The sequence below is a fragment of the Triticum urartu genome, chromosome 3A, assembly GCF_056163025.1.
Source record: "Triticum urartu cultivar PI428250 chromosome 3A, HENAU_Tu73, whole genome shotgun sequence".
Classification (NCBI taxonomy): domain Eukaryota; kingdom Viridiplantae; phylum Streptophyta; class Magnoliopsida; order Poales; family Poaceae; genus Triticum; species Triticum urartu.
The window spans coordinates 133,704,857-133,725,079 of record NC_141875.1 but is presented as its reverse complement, the minus strand read 5'-3'; the positions used below and the strand labels follow the sequence as shown (position 1 = coordinate 133,725,079).

At 42.9% G+C, this 20,223-nt stretch overlaps 2 protein-coding genes across 2 annotated transcripts; both read left to right on the top strand.

Moving 5' to 3' along the window:
* The first annotated feature begins 795 nt into the window (after positions 1–795).
* On the top strand, positions 796–5,141 carry LOC125543277 (uncharacterized). The gene is made up of 3 exons (XM_048706575.2): positions 796–967; positions 1,065–1,216; positions 4,803–5,141. Exons 1-3 carry the CDS (start codon positions 871–873, stop codon positions 4,881–4,883), a joined length of 330 nt encoding a protein of 109 aa, XP_048562532.1. The 5' UTR covers positions 796–870; the 3' UTR covers positions 4,884–5,141.
* Positions 5,142–7,653: 2,512 nt separating this feature from the next.
* On the top strand, positions 7,654–10,906 carry LOC125543276 (uncharacterized). The gene is made up of 2 exons (XM_048706574.2): positions 7,654–8,946; positions 9,653–10,906. The coding sequence occupies exons 1-2, from the start codon at positions 7,847–7,849 to the stop codon at positions 9,831–9,833; spliced, it is 1,281 nt and encodes a 426-aa protein (XP_048562531.2). The 5' UTR covers positions 7,654–7,846; the 3' UTR covers positions 9,834–10,906.
* The last annotated feature ends 9,317 nt before the right edge of the window (positions 10,907–20,223 follow it).

Sequence of the window (20,223 nt, the reverse complement as noted above, 5' to 3'; positions counted from 1 at the left end):
GTTAAACGTGTTTGGTGCTCAACATTGGAACGATTTGAACCGCTAGATAACATGATTTGACGGTCGAGATGGTTTGGATCTGTCCCTTTGAGTCTTTTTATATTGGTACAGATACATTTCCCTTCTCAGTTTTTTTAAAATTTCCTTCATTTTTCATTCTTAACAAAATTCAAAACTATGTTTTGAAATTTGAAGAAATATTCACAAAGATAAAAAATGTAATTTAAAATATTCATGAGTTCAAAAAATGTTAATTTTTTTGAAATAATAATCATGATTTTGGGAAATGGTCGCAAATTTGAAAACAAATTCAATACTAAAAATTTTCAAATTCAAAAAGAATCATGAATTTATAATCAACGTGAATTTTAAAATATTTGCAATTGTGAAACAAAAATTACGAATTTGGAAAAACATGATTTTTTTGCAGATTTGTAAAAGTTTCATGTCATTTAAAATGTTTTATGAATTCATAAAATGTTCACTAACTTAAAAAATGTTCTGATATGGAAAAATGTTCATGATTTGAAAAAATGTTCGTTAATTCAAAAATGTTCGTATTTTTCTAAAAATTTCGTAAATTTGAAAAAATCATTTATTCAAAAAGGTTTGTGAATTCGAAAAATTCTCGCGAATTAGAAAAATAATCGTAAATATATAAATAAAAGAGAAAAAATAAAGTCAGGAGAAACTGGATGAAAAAACGGAAAAAAAAAGATCGGCATAACTAGGCCGGCCTAATAGGCATTCGCAAGCGCCGCTGGAGGGTGCGCGTTTGAGGAGTATCCAGCGCGAATGCGCGATACGCGTGGCTATCCACCCCTCAGTAGATTGTAAAAAAAAAAAAGGATCCAGTCCTCAGTCTCCCCTATGGCGGCCTTGGCCTGTGCATCTAATGTGCGCCGCCTCCTCCTCCACCCCGGCGCCGGAGCTCCGGCGAGATCCTTCTACGCCCAGCCCTACCAAGGTACACCCGCTTAGTTACTTCCCTCCTGATCCGTAAACTTTGTGGTTCTTTCTTCGCCGTTCGTTGCGGTGAAGTGGATTGGGATTCCTGTGCGCAGCCAAGGTAGGCGTGGTGGAGTTCTTGAATGGGGTCGGGAAGGGGGTGGAGACGCACGCCGCGAAGCTGGAGGAGGCCGTAGGAGGCGATCTCCAGAGGCTGCTCGAGACCCGCACGCTACGGCTCAAGAAGCTCGGCGTCCCCTGCAAGCATGTATGTGTCCTCCCTGTTCAAGACATTCCTTTGATTTAGTTTATTGTGTCCTTTGTAGTTTCACAGAAGGCTTGATGTGGTTTTGCTGGCTGCGCCCGGTTTCTTCGGGCATTTTCGTTGTGTAAATGTATAGTTTGGATAGGTTTTGTTCTCCAATGTTGTGATGCTTGGATAAGAGCCATCGGGTTAGTTTGGTATTAGATGGTTCATGTGCAGGAACACAAAGGCCCCACCCTTCTTGATGAAGTAATTTGAGGAAGTCTGGCAAATTTGTTCAAAATGTCTTGACCTGTCGAATGTTCTAGGCATATGATTGCATATAAATTGGCACACACATATCCAGAAAGAACCAATTAAGATGTTCAATAGCATGATTTAGGATAGCATACAAATGCCAGAGTAAACCGAGGTTCGACATCACATTGTTGACTCAGTGTCATACCTGTGTGGAACTCATTAGCATGTGATGGGTCCTTGGAAGACGTTTCCACCAGGTAAGACCTCTCCGGGGTTTAAAATCAGAGTTATCATAACAGAAGTCCCTCGCAAATGACATATCCTATAGCGATGTCCTAATAACCAGCATTTATGAACAATTGCCACAAAATTAGGAAAAACTTTGGGACTGCAATGTCAAAATTCTTTGTTAACTTAAGACTGAGAAAAAGGTGATTCAAAGACGACCCTACAGAAATGTGATAACTGAAGGAAATGCAGAAGTAAACTAAACGAAATTAATCTGAATATCGTATTCAGCTTTTGATAGCATTTTATTAAACCAGACATCTAATAGAAACATCCCAGCTCTATTTAGTGAGGTCCAGTTTGCTTCCAAAGCTTTGAGAAATAGCCTAGTTGATATGTTCATCCACACGCTAATTACAACAATAGGTAAGCATAAAGATTTACCAAGTATGGAATGTTAAATCAACCATATGCAAAAGTTTGAATGGAAAAGAAATGGTTGCTGATTCAGTTGAGTATCTAAGCTGAGCACATTGTCCCATAACATGAAACAAGTTTATAAAGAAATTCTGAGAACATCTTTAGGAGCAGAAACCTGATAGGCTAAGATGAGGAGGAAACTACTTGTTTCATTGTGTATTATTATTCTTAAGCTGCAGAATGGCTCAATGATTCTAATATTTTGAGAAAATAAGTATCATATCTCGAAAACAATTGTTCATACTACTACATCTAGGGAAGTGCATGGATGAACCTGGGTACATATGAACCCACTTTGAAAAACACATTTCTAAATGCTAAAAAAATCCGAAAAACGTGGCATGGGTACGTCTTCATGTTCTATGTGCGTGCATAAAGTTTCACGGAAAAATAACTTTTTTGTGGCCTGTGCAAAAAAGACAAAAAATTGTGTTGTGAAATGCTATTTAGAAGCACTGAAATTTGTCTTTTTTGCGGAGACAAAACGAAAAGACATTTTTTCACAAAACTTTGCGCCGCGCACACACATTTGTGAACATGTATGCTTTTAAAACGTGCTTAAAATGCATATTTTGAAAAGTGGGTGCAGATGCCCCTGGGTTCAGATCGTGCCCACTCACTACATCTATCAGTATAAATGCATTGAACGGCTCTGATCAAGAACTTAATTACTTGGCATTAAATAAAAATTGCAGGCTCCACATAGCAAGAACTGCGAAAACTCCCTGAATCTGTACAAATAAACCCTTAGACAATGTACATGTTATCTAGACAGCATTTTTTTATACAAGCATACAACCAGAGCAGTTGCCATTAGTAAGAAAAACAGAGCATTTGCTGAACTATAGCTTTTCTTGTCAAGCTATAATTGACCATGTTTATTCATTTAAAAACCATAACACCCAACTTCTACTAATTTGAAATCCAAATGACCGCATCCTAGAGTACAGACTGTTTATTGAAGGGCAGCCCGGTGCACGTAGCTCCCGCTTGCGCAGGGTCCAGGGAAGGGTCCGACCACTTTGGGTCTATAGTACGCAGCCTTTCCGTACATTTCTGCAAGAGGCTGTTTCCAGACTGTTTATTCTTCTAAACAAATGTGAGTATAAACTGGAGGGAAAAGAACTAAAACTAAGCTCACATAGATCACTGAATGCAAATGCATGCTAAATAAGTACTGAAGGAACCAAATAATTGTAGCTTCCATCCTACCTGTCTAAATAATCATTTATCAGCACCCTTACTTCAGGCACGGACTCAAGAAAATTGCGGAAATTGTAGCTATCAGTAAGACAGTAACTTTGCTCTGTAACAAATGATGGGTTTTCTCTTGGCTTTTAAGTATGAGATTTTCATCCATTTGTAACCATATAGAAGGTCCCCCCCCCCCCCCCCCCCCCCCAACCATGTCCTGGTGTACCCTTTTCGAACCTTCAGTTCTGAGCAATCAAAAGAACCAAGCGCACATAGTGCACCACCATAGACAGCAACAATTTGTCCTTATAGCATGATCCTGTCTATAAACTTCAGAAGAGAGCATACTTTTGATTTGGGCAGACAGTTTAGCAACTGTATTAACATTATCATCACGTGGATTAATAGCATACAGAGCTACATATTTGTTATAGCATACAGAGTTATAACTGACAATATAGTAGGTGTGCCATGGACTGATAAAATTACAGGATCCTTCCATTGGTTTCATTTCTCCACATTTGACAAAAGCATAGTTTACAGTAATGTCACTGCCGGACCAGGAGTACAACAGGCACTATTTTAGCATATGGGTTATTCAGGCCAATACAGAGGACACTACCAAATTCCAACAGATTTATCAAACGTGCTCCATGAATCCCCGATAATCTGGTAGAATGGAATCTGTAGGTAAAAATGGTAACCAGGAAGGAAGATTCGAGTGCACTAACATTCAGGTAGCAAGTTTGTACTTGTTTGTTTCACCTAGTTACTATAGTCAACATGAAATGGCAGCACCAACGGACAAAGGTTGGACGTCAGTGGAGGCTTGGTCGGAGGACATGACACCCACAAAATATAAGTTGTGCCATATGGTGGGCTGGTGAAGGCACGTTGTGGTGCTGTGGTGGCCCGGCGGAGGAGGAGGAGGCTGGCATATGTTGAAATCTGATTTGGACTTGGAAAATTTTGAGTTGAATGCATTTGCAGTTCAATAACTTCATTGAGGCTGCAAATTTTGATAGAACTACAGTATCTATAATTTCTGAATGTGAATGCATTTGAGGTAATTTCTTCTGTCAATTAACGGCTAGCATACTAACATGTGTGAAGTGTTACTTAGTCGATTGTGATATTTCCTAGGAAGTAGGTGGCTTGTAAATGTGTGGGTAACATTTGGTGGATGTTCCAATTGCTTGTAAAATACCGTGAGCGGTGTTCTAAATAACAGCAGTGCATGAGAAGCATTTCAGATATTCCACATATCCAGGTTGCTAATCCACACAAATTTTAAAGATAGTTCACAGCTTGCTAGCCGCTAATTTCCATCATCAACGTTTACCGTGATATGTTTCTTCTGTTTAATTTCCTTTCTTTCCCAGGCGGTTAATTTATGATTAAATTATGCGAATTAAATTACTAACTTCGTTTCTTTGCCATGGTGCAGAGGAAGTTGATTTTGAGTTTTGCCCACAAGTACCGCCTTGGTCTTTGGAAGCCCCCAGCAGAAGCCAGGAAAGTGCAATAAAGTTCGTTTGTTTTCAAAGTGCCCACTTGGAGAAATTTATGTGATGTTAATGTTATTGGGCCGAAGCATGCTTGGGACATCGAATAGTTGTGTTGTATGGATGCCGCAATTAGAATGTCATCTGATAACTGATAAACTCTCATGCACATCCAACCAATAACTGGCCCACTAGATGGTACTCTTTTGTAGGATTTCTCTTTGTTAGGTTTGGCATCATCACTCTTATTGTTCTGATGATTATACCAGAATGTTACTGTATTATGCATATGTGCGATCATTATTTTATTTTCTTCTTTAAAGCAATAGCATTGGTGGGTCCAATTGTTCTCAACAAAACATGGAATAATCCAGCAGCAGTAGTGGCATAGCCCTACCATCAGCTCATCGCAAATGTGGCTTTGAGGATGCACTGCACGGCAAGCAGCACAGCAACAAATGGAACAAAACAGGAAAAACAACAGCAACGAAGACCAAAAAAAGCTTCCCAAAATAGCCACATGTCTCGAGAGCTGCGGGGTCCTACAAGACCAGCAATTTAGCATGCAGGTAGGCAAGGCAAAAAAATCTGCGGACATGTCTCCGCTTACGGTAGGCAAGGCACCGATCATCTAAGTGTCTGCTCCTGTGTTTTTCGTATACCTAGAGATACGATCGGTAGCAGGTCCGGTTGCACGGCGCGGCGGCGCGCCTCAACTCCCCGTGGGGGATGACACCCATCGAGCTCGTCCTGCCGCTGCTGCCGAGGATGGTGAGTGTGGGATGGCTAGGGAGGACTGGGAGGCGAGTGAGTTCATCGAAGCCGCTGACGAGGAGTACATGGCGGACCTCTGCTGTCAGTCCCCTGAGCTTGTGGAGGCAGAGCGGTCGATCTTCTCAAAGTGTGCGGTCGACAAGGAGGTCATCGTCCTCTCCGACGACAAGGAGCACGGCGTCGATGACGGTGGCAAGAACGAGGAGCAGTTTGACGTTGAAGAGTGGCGACGCATCTTCCCCGACTCCCAGCTACGACGACACATGGCGGGGCCCATGGGCGGTGGGATGCCGCGGGTGGATTGGCTTGCCCTCTACAAGGGTGACGATGACGATGATGTTTAGTTTTGGTTTAAATTTTATGATTAGTTTTTAGTTCTATGTTCATGTTTAGGTTTAAATCGAATGATAGCAGACCCCTTAAAACCACGCGGGCCGTAAAATTTCGGCGACTAATACAGGTTTGGCCCCTTTTTTGGGCCAAGCCAGAGCTTGTATAGTCGCCTCGGCCCGTAAATCTTTTACAGTGGCCCGGAAACCGCCCCCTTGTGCAGTATAACTAAGGGTCTGCGGCTGATATACGGGCCGAACCCTATCCCCGCGCCGCCGCAATCCCTCCTCTCCCCTCTCGATTTTCTCGCCGCCAACGACTCCAATCCGCCGCCCAACTCCACCATGTGGCGCGGGATGTGGTCCTCGTACCGCGGCGCCCGTGGTGGCGACGACCCCGAGTGGGCAGCTCCTCTGCCGATGCGTCGAGCTCCCGTACGGCGCCCACGCCGGTGAAAACAGAGCCGGAGCCTGAGCCGGAGCGGCGGGGCGGTGGCGTCGTCGAGCCGGAGGATTTCCTCCCCCGGCGGAGGCAGACGCCTTCAAGGCCGCCATCCTCGCGAGCAGTGCGTGGGAGGAGGAGGCGGAGCAGCGCCGTCGACAAAGTCCTCCTCGAGCAGGGGCTCTCTAAGGCGCAGGAGTTCGACGACAACTTGGCAGGATGGTACCGCGAAGCCAAGGCGCAGGACAACATCTACATCAACCTCGGCCCCAACGATGAGGATTGAGCTCCTCTGCTGCCGCACCCGGATGGCTCCGCTGAGCCAAATTTTGGCATTAGGGTTAGGGTGGCCGTTACGCCTCCGATCTAGTTTGTAAAAAATGACCATGTATGACTTTTGTATGATGATCAATTAACTATGAATGCTAGTAGTCCTGCTGGAGTAGTTCGATTTCTCACGCCAAGTTTTGGTTTCAAAATTTACAGATTTATTTTAAAGTTTCTGTTTTGCCGCAACTGTTTTCGGTCCGTATCCGAGGCATTGCTGTTAACTCACTCTGTGCATTTAAAAACCGAACCGAAAAACTATACCGAAAATAAACCGAACCGAACTAATTTTATGGTTTTTATGGTTTCTGGTTTTGGTATGATATGAACTTTTCATACCGATTTGAACTTGATTTTTATGGTATATACCGGAAAATCGAACGATTAACCGAATAAACTGAAGTAAAAAAATAAATTTATATTTCTTGAAATGAACAATCATACAAGTTGTTATTTTTCTTGTACATGAGTCAAATGCACTACTAAGCACGCAATTTTTTCTTGTAACATAGTCATTTTTTTATTTTTAAAATGCTAAGCACGTCCATAACCATCAACAGATGAATCAATGCATGCATATATACTTATATATATAGTCATATACTATTTGTGTAGAATAGTATATGTTTTGAGTCATAAATTTGCTAATTATTGTTACGTCATTTCCAAATTCGCGTCAACTTTGGTTTTTATGCTATATACCGAACCATACCGAAATAATTTGGTATATACCGAAACCGAACCGTATTTTAATTTCATATCATATTTACCGACATATTAATACCATACAAACTGAAAAATCGTATAAATCGAACTATGTAAACCGAATAAACCGAACACACAGGATGACTTTAACTATAAACACACCTTTTAGGTCGGCGACATAAGGTGTCCCCTACAGATACTTAGATTTGGCAAAAACAGAGGGAATCACGTAACAAAATTTTTGCAACGAGCCAACGAGCGGGGAGTTCCCAAGATTCCGTGCAAATCCTCTCCTCATTTCTCCGAGACCCCTCCCGCACCTTTTAGGACGAGCAGCCGACTATCCTCCACAGCCAATCCGACGCTAGGGTTCTGCCGCCACGGCCCACCGGCGCCGCGGCCGCCAGAGATGGACGCCGCGGAGATCGCGGAGAAGGTCCGCGCCCTCGAGGCCGCGCTCGCCGCCAAGGCCTCCCGCATCTCTGACCTGGAGGCTAGGGTCTCCCTCCTCGAAGCCGAGAACACGCGCTTCAGGAAGGCCGCGCCCAATGTACAGGCAATGGATCATTCAGGCGACCAGGGCCCAACCTTCGGCCGATTGGACGAGGGTTTCGGCGGAAACAAGCAAAACTCAGCGGGAGGCCATCTGGTAAATGGTTCTACAGAGGTCAGTGACCGCGGGCCAGAGGGGATGGCTGTTGGCGTCGCCATTAGGAGTAGCGCGGAGGAGAGCCTTCTTGCTGTCCCGGCTCCTTGGGAGCGCACAGTGCCGCCGGTGATTGGCGAGAGCGGCGGCGAAGACGAGATCGAGGATGCTGATGTGGGTCTTGAAGACGATGATGTTCCGATTATGCCACGAGGCAACAAGCGTAAAGCGATGATTGCCAGCGATAGCGACGACGAGGACTGGAATGACAAGGATGGTAAAGTGCAGGAGGGGTTGGGTGTTACACCCGGTGGAAAGCGTTTGTTAAGTGGACTCAGTGATGATGAAGATGATGCTGAGGATGTTTGTGTGGTTAGGCCAGAGCATGTGCCATGTGCAGCTGAGACACGGATTGAAGATGAGGAGGACGAGGACGGGGATGATAGAATCGTCATTCGTGAAGTGGTTCAGACGACGAAGGACGAGAGGGGCAGTAGAGATGATGGTGAATTGGGTGAAGAGTATGTGGAGAGTGAGGATGATTCAGCAGAAGCCAGTAGTATGGATGGATTTATAGATGATGAGGATTGTTCAGAAAATTATAATGAAGAGCCTGTTGAGCCAGAAGAGTCTGACGGTGACATGAACTATAAAGATGTTATGGATGCGATACGTCGCAAAAGGAATGCTAATGGTAAGGGGTGGGACAACGAGGCAGAGATGCTCTCAGCATTTGCTGAACAGGATGAACTTTGCTTGAAAGCCGTATGCGCTCTCTACCGAAAGCAAACTGAGGAAGAACAGTCAATAAAAGCCAGCATGGTGCATAACGGACAAGGATTTAGCCAGATGGATGCTGTTAGGTATGCCTTGGTGCAGTTAATTTGCGTGTATGCAGCGCTATTATAAACTGTTACTAACAGCTCTATCTCCATTTTACAATTTTTCATGCTTCATTTGCGATTTAGCTTTACCTCAAAATAATTTGCGCCGCTAATTGCCTGCAAAATGTAGACTTCAGAAGGAGATTTGCCTTATTTGTAATGATAACTTATTAACTTGCATCTACATCTTATCAATTCCAAAAGTAGAGTTGTAGGTAAGAAGAAATTCCCTGAGTGGATTAACAAACATCCCTCATGCCGGCTGATGTGTTGATCATGCCTTACACTGATTTTGATGTTCAGTTGTATTTGGAAAGTGCCTTGGTTTTCATGTGCATTGTAGGGCCCTGTCAGACTACATTGGTGTCAAAATTGAGCTACCTTGATTACTGTTAAGGATCCTCGTAATCAGGTGTACAGGATGTCCTAACTAGTGCTCATTGGTGGTGTATTTATTCTGGTTCTCAAATTTAATTTTTGGTGTATTTGGTGTAGTGGATTAACAAATACCTAACATGATTTCCTTTGTAACGATTGAATAATAATAATACACATCAAGTATATGTAGTATTTACTTCTGTCTTCATTTTTCAACGTATCGCTCCAATCATAAGAGAAGATCAAGTGCTAGAATTCAATAAGAGTTTCTGTTTGTCTCATGATGCAAATTGTTTTCTTTGTTTAGGGGATCTCACATAGCAGAGTTTCTTCTGGATGGTGATGCTCTTGGACCACCTAGGAAAACTGTCGATGATTTGGAAAAATACGACAAATATGCTCTCAAGTTCTGTCAGAAGATCGCTAGGCATTACTCAAAACAGCTTTTTGCGATATATCAGAACAAGGAGGACCCCTACTTTCCCTGAATGGTAATGCTAACTCCAGATGGTGACCTTTGTGTGGCCGTTGTAATGTTTTGCATGCTCAAGCCTGTCCCTCTCATTTTTGTGTATATATACGTTCAGTTCTCGTTTCTTCTGATGCAGTTAGGGCATGCTAAAGTTAGTTTTGGGGGATGGCAACCATCCTATGTAAATCACTAGGATGCATGTTTCTAAGAAAAGTGGTTGTCTGATCTCTGATGCGGTTTCCGCTGTGGTACCAGTGCCTCTTTTGGAGATGCTGCTCAACTGCCGATTCACACACAAAACTGCATATTTATATTTATGTAAAGGTAGTACTTCTTAGTGCAAAACAGGAAAGCGAAAGCGAAAGCGAAAGGAAGAGCAACAACAATGACCCGAACTGAACTCGCAGGAGCATGGGTTAGTTTGCAAAATCCATGTTCACGTTGATTAGCGTCGGTGATGGTCCAACGGCAAGATTTTTGGCATGCTCCATGGCTTGAGGCGAAAACCGGAAGACATTGTCCCTTCCAGTTTTGCAATCTCCAAAGCCACCAATGGTAATGCGAAGAAGGCCTTCGTGGGTGATGCCTGGATTAAGCAAGAGCAACATCAACACCTCAGGAGGTATTAATATGAATCATGTGTAAGAGTTCTCTCCCTTTGGACTATGCTTTAGCATGTGACCCTATACGAAGGGAGGATGGCCGACACTATCACTTGGAAGTTCCAGCAACTACTTGGCATCCTCGGCTTACCATACGTAGTTCGAAGGTATCACTTCGACGGTCATGAGACATATCATTTGGAATAACTTAGGAATGCAATTTCTCTGTGTAGTTAAACTATCAAAATAGAGTGTGGATGGTGATCGCCTACAAAGAAAAGGTTGGCCAAATAGTGGTCTTTGCAAGCTGTGCGGGCAGGAACCGGAGATCACCTCCCACATTCTCTTTAAGTGCCAATTTTTCATTCACTTTTGGCCCATGGTTTGGGTTGGCGCAATTAATTCTATGGTTGGGCAGATTTAATTTATGTTAAGGGTTTGGCCTTCGTTTATTCATGTCGGCCGGAGTAGGGCCATGCTTGTTTCTCAGGAGATATGGAATGTAAGAAGTGTAAGGATTTTTCGGAATCACTCTTTAATGCCTCAAATCGTCATTGCCAAAATTAAAAGGGTGGCCAAAAATTGGTGTGGGCCGGTGCTAAGCATTTGAGATATATGCCGCGAGAGTAAGGTTTTGTTGCCTGCGGGTGTATATTCATATTGATGCTATTTTGAATTTTGGTACACGAGAATAATTACATTATATTGATTCACTAGATAAAAATTCATATAAGAAAAGCAAGATATGAGTGTAAATTTTATATCATACTCCCTCCGTTCTTTTATCTAATGTGTATTTTTATCGGCACAGTGACCAAGGCACGGAATTGTAAAGAATTTAGGATGAAATTACCCTTGGCTAATTTGTTGGTTTACGACAAGTAAATCAATTATTTTAGAAAAAAAAAGATACATGCAATCGGGAGAGAGATACTTTTCATATTTTTCCTAGAAGGAGGGATGTGTGCAATCGGGAGGGAGATACTTTGCTTTTTTCTGGAAGGCTAAAAAAGAAATCATGAGCAATTCAAAGAAATGCACCTTACATTTTGAAGTTTTATGAAAAAACAGATACACCTCATGTAAAGGAATGGAGGGAGTATTTTCTTTTGCAAAAAAAAATCTTGTATATTACTCAAAACTTAGGGATTACAATCAAGTTCACATTACTCCTCTAAAAGGGTGCTAAAGTATGTGCCTCATGAGGCATCTTCGCTCGTGCCTGCCCTCCACGTTGTCTGACCGGCGCATGCCTCAGGTTGTTGCCTGCCTGGCGGCTTTACCCCTGTTTGATCGTGTCGGGGTGTTTTTCACGGCGCCGACGACATCAGTGATCCATGATGTGCGGGACGTGGGCGTGGTCGGTGTAACGCCCACGATGCGGCTATATCTCCCACGTGTCGGAGCACGACTTAGAGGCATAACCGCATTGTAGGCATGTCGCAAGAGGGGTAATCTTTACACATCCCATGTACTGAATAAGAAAGAGGTACATAGTTGGCTTACAATCACCACTTCACACAATACATAAATATAGCATTACATCATCCAGATACAATCAAGGTCCGACTACGGAACCAAAATAAAGACAACCCCAAATGCATAAGATCCCCGATCGCCCCAACTGGGCTCCAATACTGATCGACTGGAAAGGAAACGTAGTAACGTCCTGAATCCTCATCGAACTCCCATTTGAGTTCAGTCGCATCCCCTAGAGTGGCATCATCGACACCTGCATCTTGTTTTTGAAGTAATCTGTGAGTCACGGGGACTCAGCAATCTCACACCCTCGCGATCAAGACTATTTAAGCTTATGGGAAGGAAAAGGTAGTGAGGTGGAGCTGCAGCAAGCACTAGCATATATGGTGGCTAACATACGCAAATGAGAGCGAGAAGAGGAGGCAAAGCACGATCGAGAAGCTACAAAGATCAAGAAGTGATCATAAAACTACTTACGTTCAAGCATAACACGAGACCGTGTTCTCTTCCCGGACTCCGCCGAAAAGAGACCATCACGGTTACACACGCTGTTGATTCATTTTAATTAAGTTAAGTTTCAAGTTCTCTACAACCGGATATTAACAAATTCCCATCTTCCCATAACCGCGGGCACGGCTTTCAAAAGTTCAAAACCCTGTAGGGGTGTCCCAACTTAGCCCATCACAAGCTCTCACGGTCAACGAAGGATATTCCTTCTCCCAGGACGACCCGATCAGACTCGGAATCCCGATTACAAGACATTTCGACAATGGTAAAACAAGACCAGCAAAGCCGCCCGATGTGCCGACAAATCCCGATAGGAGTCGCATGTATCTCGTTCTCAGGGCACACCAGATGAGACATCCTACGAGTAAAACCAACCCTCAAGTTGCCCCGAGGTGGCCCCGCAGTCTACTCGTTTCGGACCAACACTCAGAGGAGCACTGGCCGGGGGGGGGGGGGGGGGTTAAAATAAAGATGACCCTCGGGCTCGCGAAAACCCAAGGGAAGGTTATAGGTTGTTAGGAAAATGTAAAACCAAGGTTGGGCCTTGCTGGAGGAGTTTTATTCAAGGCAAACTGTCAAGGGGTTCCCATTATAACCCAACTGTGTAAGGAACGCAAAATCAAGGAACATAACACCGGTATGACAGAAACTAGGGCGACAAGAGTGGAACAAAACACCAGGCATAAGGCCGAGCCTTCCACCCTTTACCAAATATATAGATGCATTAAAGTAAACAAGATATAATAATGATCTCCCAACAATAAGCATGTTCCAATAAGGAACAAACTCCAATCTTCACCGGCAACTAGCAACGCTGTAATAGGGGCTGAGCAAAGCGGTAACATAGCCAAACAACGATTTATTAGGACAAGGTGGGTTAGAGGTTTGACATGGCAATATGGGAGGCATGATATAGCAAGTGGTAGGTATCACAGCATAGGCATAGCAATAGAGCGAGCAACTAGCAAGCAAAGGTAGAAGTGATTTCGAGGGTATGGTCATCTTGCCTGCAAAGTTCTTCGAATTGACGTAAGCTTGATCCTCGTAAGCGTACTCAACGGGTTCCTCGAACATGTACTCGTCTCCCGGCTCTACCCAAGGAAAGAACACAAGCAAAGGCAAACACAATCAACCACGGTGCAATGCGCAAGCAACATGATGCAAAACATGGCATGATATGTGGGATGTAAAATGCAATGCATATGCGTGCTCCGGAAGGAAAAGATTGAACCAGGCCTCAACTTGGCAAACCAAGTGCGCCGCTAGAAAGATGAGTTGATTTCAGTCGAAATCGATATAAAGATCACCGGAATCGGATGCACGGTTTGCAAATGGCAAGCAAAACAATAATGGCACTATTCTGCGATTAACAGCACGATGCCATCTAAAATGCAACAAGAAACTAAGCTACTGCACTCTAACATAACAACAAAGCACATGGCAGTGATCCACTCAAGATGCTTGACAAAAGATGAACACTGAGCTACGGCTAAATCACACAATAGCAGGTTAAAACAAGCATGGCAAAAGTGCAAAAAAAATATCAGGTTCACAGACTTAGTGAAAATAACAACATGTCAGGATTTAACATCAGGAAGCAATGTTTAGAGCAAGATAACAACATGCTACAGGAACATATCATGGCAAGGCAAGGCATGGCATGAAACTACTCAAAGCATATAACAAAAGTCCCTTACTGATCATAAGCCAAAAAGGATCAGAAGATATGATGGCACCCATGTAAACATAGCAAGTTTCATTAACAGATTCAGACTTAGCAGGAAACTGGACATGGCATAAACAGAGTTATGTAGGCATGTTTGCGAGCTCGATGCACTCACCACAAGGCATTGCATGACTGACTAAGCATACACCCAGTAAGAAGACATGTTCAAGAAGCTAACCATGGCAAGAACCATCTCATAGCATGCATGGATCAACTACAACAACCTTGGCAAAATTGATTAACACGTAAACAATCTACCAGGAACAATTTATAGCAAAAGTAGAGCAAGATTGAGTCATGCTATAATTGCAAACAAAGACATGGGTGGGTAGAACATAACAATATCTCAAAATCATCCTTACCGAACATGCTCAAAAGAGGCATGGATCACTCTGTAGCAACATGAATACAAGGCATAAAAATAACATCAGGGAAAAGACTTAGAAGAATTCTAAGTCCCTGAAATCAGCAACATCATGAGAGCTACTTTGCATGTTTGTGCTATTCACCACATTGATCACAAAAATACATGGCATACATCCCTGTAAAGATGGCATGGCATAGTCCAAAACACATGTAGGGCTCAAGTCTATAGGAGGCACACAACAATCATGGCAAAAATGACAAATGTCCATAATCTGTTAAGGAACAGAAACTAACATTTTATAGCACTCTTGCAACAGCATTTTAGGAATCAAGATGGACTCAAACAAGCATGGTGCAATTAACAAAATGAAGAGCACATCCTAACGAACATTTTGATATATTTGAAGGAAATATGCCCTAGAGGCAATAATAAAGTTATTATTTATTTCCTTATACCATGATAAATGTTTATTATTCATGCTAGAATTGTATTAACCGGAAACATAATACATGTGTGAATACATAGACAAACAGAGTGTCACTAGTATGCCTCTACTTGACTAGCTCGTTGATCAAAGATGGTTATGTTTCCTAACCATAGACATGACTTGTCATTTGATTAACGGGATCACATCATTAGGAGAATGATGTGATTGACTTGACCCATTCCGTTAGCTTAGCACTTGATCGTTTAGTTTGTTGCTATTGCTTTCTTCATGACTTATACATGTTCCTATGACTATGAGATTATGCAACTCCCGTTTACCGGAGGAACACTTTGTGTGCCACCAAACGTCACAACGTAACTGGGTGATTATAAAGGTGCTCTACAGGTGTCTTCGAAGGTACTTGTTGGGTTGGCGTATTTCGAGATTAGGATTTGTCACTCCGATTGTCGGAGAGGTATCTTTGGGCCCACTCGGTAATGCACATCACTTAAGCCTTGCAAGCATTGCAACTAATGAGTTAATTGCGGGATGATGTATTACGGAACGAGTAAAGAGACTAGCCAGTAACGAGATTGAACTAGGTATTGAGATACCGATGATCGAATCTCGGGCAAGTAACATACCGATGACAAAGGGAACAACGTATGTTGTTATGCGGTTTGACCGATAAAGATCTTTGTAGAATATGTAGGAGCCAATATGAGCATCGAGGTTCCGCTATTGGTTATTGACCGGAGACGTGTCTCGGTCATGTCTAATAGTTCTCGAACCCATAGGGTCCGCACGCTTAAAGTTCGATGACGGTTATATTATGAGTTTATGTGTTTTGATGTACCGAAGGAGTTCGGAGTCCCGGATGAGATCGGGGACAATGACGAGGAGTCTCGAAATGGTCGAGACGTAAAGATCGATACATTGGACGACTATATTCGGACATCGGAAAGGTTCCGAGTGATTCGGGTATTTTCGGGAGTACCGGGAAGTTACGGGAATTCGTATTGGGCCTTAATGGGCCATACGGGAAAGGAGAGAAAGGCCTCAAAGGGTGGCCGCACCCCTCCCCATGGGCTGGTCCGAATTGGACTAGGGTGGGGGCCGCCCCTTCCTTCCTTCTCCTTTTCCCTTCCCTTCCCTTTCCTTCCCTCCTACTCCTACTACTTGGAAGGGCTCCTAGTTCTACTAGGGAAGGGGGAATCCTACTCCCGGTGGGAGTAGGACTCCCCTAGGGTGCGCCATAGAGAGGGCCGACCCCTCCCCTCCTCCACTCCTTTATATACGTGGCCAGGGGGCACCCCATAGAGACAAAAATTGATCTCTTGATCTCTTAGCCGTGTGCGGTGCCCCCCTCCACCATAATCCACCTCGATCATATCGTAGTGGTGCTTAGGCGAAGCCCTGCATCGGTAGAACATCATCATCGTCACCATGCCGTCGTGCTGGCGAAACTCTCCCTCAACACTCGGCTGGATCGGAGTTCGAGGGACGTCATCGAGTTGAACGTGTGCAGAACTCGGAGGTGCCGTGCGTTCGGTACTTGATCGGTCGGATCGTGAAGACGTACAACTACATCAACCGCGTTGTGCTAACGCTTCCGATTTCGGTCTACGAGGGTACGTGGACAACACTCTCCCCTCTCATTGCTATGCATCACCATGATCTTGCATGTGCGTAGGAAATTTTGAAATTACTACATTCCCCAACAGTGGCATCCGAGCCTAGGTTTTATGCGTTGATGTAATATGCACGAGTAGAACACAAGTGATTTGTGGGCGATATAAGTCATACTGCTTACCAGCATGTCACACTTTCGTTCGGCGGTATTGTTGGATGAAGCGGCTCGGACCGACATTACGCGTACGCTTACGCGAGACTGGTTTTACCGCCGTGCTATGCACACAGGTGACTAGCGGGTGTCAGTTTCTCCAACTTTAGTCGAACCGAGTGTGGCTACGCCCGGTCCTTGCGAAGGTTAAAACAGCACCAACTTGACAAACTATTGTTGTGGTTTTGATGCGTAGGTAAGAACGGTTCTTGCTTAAGCCCGTAGCAGCCACGTAAAACTTGCAACAACAAAGTAGAGGACGTCTAACTTGTTTTTGCAGGTCATGTTGTGATGTGATATGGTCAAGACGTGATGAGATATAAGTTGTTGTATAAGATGATCATGTTTTGTTGAAGTTATCGGCAACTGGCAGAAGCCTTATGGTTGTCTCTTTATTGCATAAGATGCAAGCACCAAATAATTGCTTTACTTTATCGCTATGCGATAGCAATAGTTGGCGAGACAACCATGTGACGACACATTGATATAGATCAAGATGATGGAGATCATGGTGTCATGCCGGTGACGATGGAAATCATGACGATGCTTTGGAGATGGAGATCAAAGGCACAAGATGATGATGGCCATATCATGTCACACATTTTGATTGCATGTGATGTTTATCTTTTATGCATCTTATCTTGCTTTGATTGATGGTAGCATTATAAGATGATCTCTCACTAAATTTCAAGATAAAAAGTGTTCTCCCTGAGTATGCACAGTTGCCAAAGTTCATCGTGCCCAGACACCACGTGATGATCAGGTGTGATAAGCTCTACGTCCATCTACAACGGGTGCAAGCCAGTTTTGCACACGCAGAATACTCAGGTTAAACTTGACGAGCCTAGCATATGCAGATATGGCCTCGGAACACTGAGACCGAAAGGTCGAGCGTGAATCATATAGTAGATATGATCAACATAGTGATGTTCACCATTGAAAACTACTCCATTTCACGTGATGATCGGTTATGGTTTAGTTGATTTGGATCACGTGATCACTTAGAAGATTAGAGGGATGTCTTTCTAAGTGGGAGTTCTTAAGTAATATGATTAATTGAAATTTAATTTATCATGAACTTAGTCCTGGTAGTATTAGCATATCTATGTTGTAGATCAATAGCTTGCGTTTAGCTCCCCTGTTTTATTTTTGATATGTTCCTAGAGAAAACTGAGTTGAAAGATGATAGTAGCAATGATGCGGACTGGGTCTGTGATCTGAGGTTTATCCTCATTGCTGCACAGAAGAATTATGTCCTTGATGCACCGCTAGGTGACTGACCTATTGCAGGAGCAGATGCAGACGTTATGAACGTTTATAACGTCTGGCTAGCTCAATATGATGAATACTTGATAGTTTAGTGCACCATGCTTAACAACTTAGAATCGGGATTTCAAAGACGTTTTGAACGTCATGGACCATATGAGATGTTCCAGGAGTTGAAATTAATATTTCAAGCAAATACCCGAGTTGAGAGATATGAAGTCTCCAACAAGTTCTATAGCTAAAAGATGGAGGAGAATAGCTCAAGCAGTAAGCATGTGCTCAGATTGTCTGGGTACTACAATCGCTTGAATCAAGTGGGAGTTAATCTTCCAGATAAAATAGTGATTGACAGAATTCTCTAGTCACCATCACCAAGTTAGTAGAACTTAGTGATGAACTATAATATGCAAGGGATGACGAAAACAATTCCCAAGCTCTTCGCGATGCAAAAATCGGCGAAGGTAGAAATCAAGAAAAACATCAAGTGTTGATGGTTGACAAGACCACTAGTTTCAAGAGAAAGGGCAAAGGGAAGATGGGGAACTTCAAGAAGAACGGAAAACAAGTTGCTGCTCTAATGAAGAAACCCAAGTCTGGACCTAAGCCTGAGACTAAGTGCTTCTACTGCAAAGGGACTGGTCACTAGAAGCGGAACTACCCCAAGTGTTTGGTGGATAAGAAGGATGGCAAAGTGAACAAAGCTATATTTGATATACATGTTATTGATGTGTACTTTACTAGTGTTTATAGCAACCCCTCGGTATTTGATACTGGTTCAGTTGCTAAGAGTAGTAACTCGAAATGGGAGTTGCAAAATAAACAGAGACTAGTTAAGGGTGAAGTGACGATGTGTGTTGGAAGTGGTTCCAAGATTCATATGATCATCATCGCACACTCCCTATACTTTCGGGATTAGTGTTGAACCTAAATAAATGTTATTTGGTGTTTGCGTTGAGCATAAATATGATTGGAACATGTTTATTGCAATACGGTTATTCATGTAAGTTAGAGAATAATTGTTGTTCTGTTTACATGAATAAAACCTTCTATGGTCATACACCCAATGAAAATGGTTTGTTGGATCTCGATCGTGGTGATACACATTTTCATAATATTGAATCCAAAAGATGCAAAGTTAATAATGATAGTGCAACTTATTTGTGGCATTGCCGTTTAGGTCATATTGGTGTAAAGCGCATGAAGAAAATCCATGCTGATGGGCTTTTGGAATCACTTGATTATGAATCAGTTGATGCTTGCGAACCATGCCTCATGGGCAAGATGAATAAGACTCCGTTCTCCAGAACAATGGAGCAAGCAACAGATTTGTTGGAAATCATACATACTGATGTATGTGGTTCGATGAATATTGAGGCTCGCAGCAAGTATCATTATTTTCTGATCTTCATAGATGATTTGAGCAGATATGAGTATATCTACTTGATGAAACACAAGTCTGAAATATTTGAAAAGTTTAAAGAATTTCAAAGTGAAGTGGAGAATAATCGTAACAAAAATAAAAGTTTCTATGATATGATCGCAGAAGTAAAATATTTGAGTTACGAGTTTGGCCTTCAGTTAAAACAATGTAAAATAGTTTCACTACTCACGCCACCTGGAACACCACAGTGTAATGGTGTGTCCGAACATCGTAACCGTGCTTTATTAGATATGGTGCAATCTATGATGTCTCTTACCGATTACCACTATCATTTTGGGGTTATGCACTAGAGACAGCTACATTCACGTTAAATAGGGCACCATCTAAATCCATTGAGATGACACCGTATGAACTATGGTTTGGCAAGAAACCTAAGCTGTCGTTTCTTAAAGTTTGAGGTTGCAATGCTTATGTGAAAAAGTTTCAACCTGATAAGCTCAAACCCAAATCGGAGAAGTGCGTCTTCATAGGATACCCAAAAGAAAATGTTGGGTACACCTTCTATCACAGATCCGAAGGCAAGTTATTCATTGCTGAGAATGGATCCTTTCTAGAGAAGGAGTTTCTCTCGAAAGAAGTGAGTGGGAGGAAAGTAGAACTTGATGAGGTAACTGTACCTGCTCCCTTATTGGAAAGTAGTTCATCACAAAAATCTGTTCCTGTGACTACTACACCAATTAGTGAGGAAGCTAATGATGATGATCATGTAACTTCGGATCAAGTTACTACCGAACCTCGTAGGTAAACC

Excerpts from the sequence above, each read along its gene's own strand:
- LOC125543277 (XM_048706575.2), top strand. The coding sequence starts at position 871 with ATGGCGGCCTTGGCCTGTGCATCTAATGTGCGCCGCCTCCTCCTCCAC. Across the intron at positions 968-1,064 it reads CTACGCCCAGCCCTACCAAG|CCAAGGTAGGCGTGGTGGAG; the intron begins GTACACCCGCTT and ends TCCTGTGCGCAG. Across the intron at positions 1,217-4,802 it reads TCGGCGTCCCCTGCAAGCAT|AGGAAGTTGATTTTGAGTTT; the intron begins GTATGTGTCCTC and ends GCCATGGTGCAG.
- LOC125543276 (XM_048706574.2), top strand. The coding sequence starts at position 7,847 with ATGGACGCCGCGGAGATCGCGGAGAAGGTCCGCGCCCTCGAGGCCGCG. Across the intron at positions 8,947-9,652 it reads AGCCAGATGGATGCTGTTAG|GGGATCTCACATAGCAGAGT; the intron begins GTATGCCTTGGT and ends TTCTTTGTTTAG.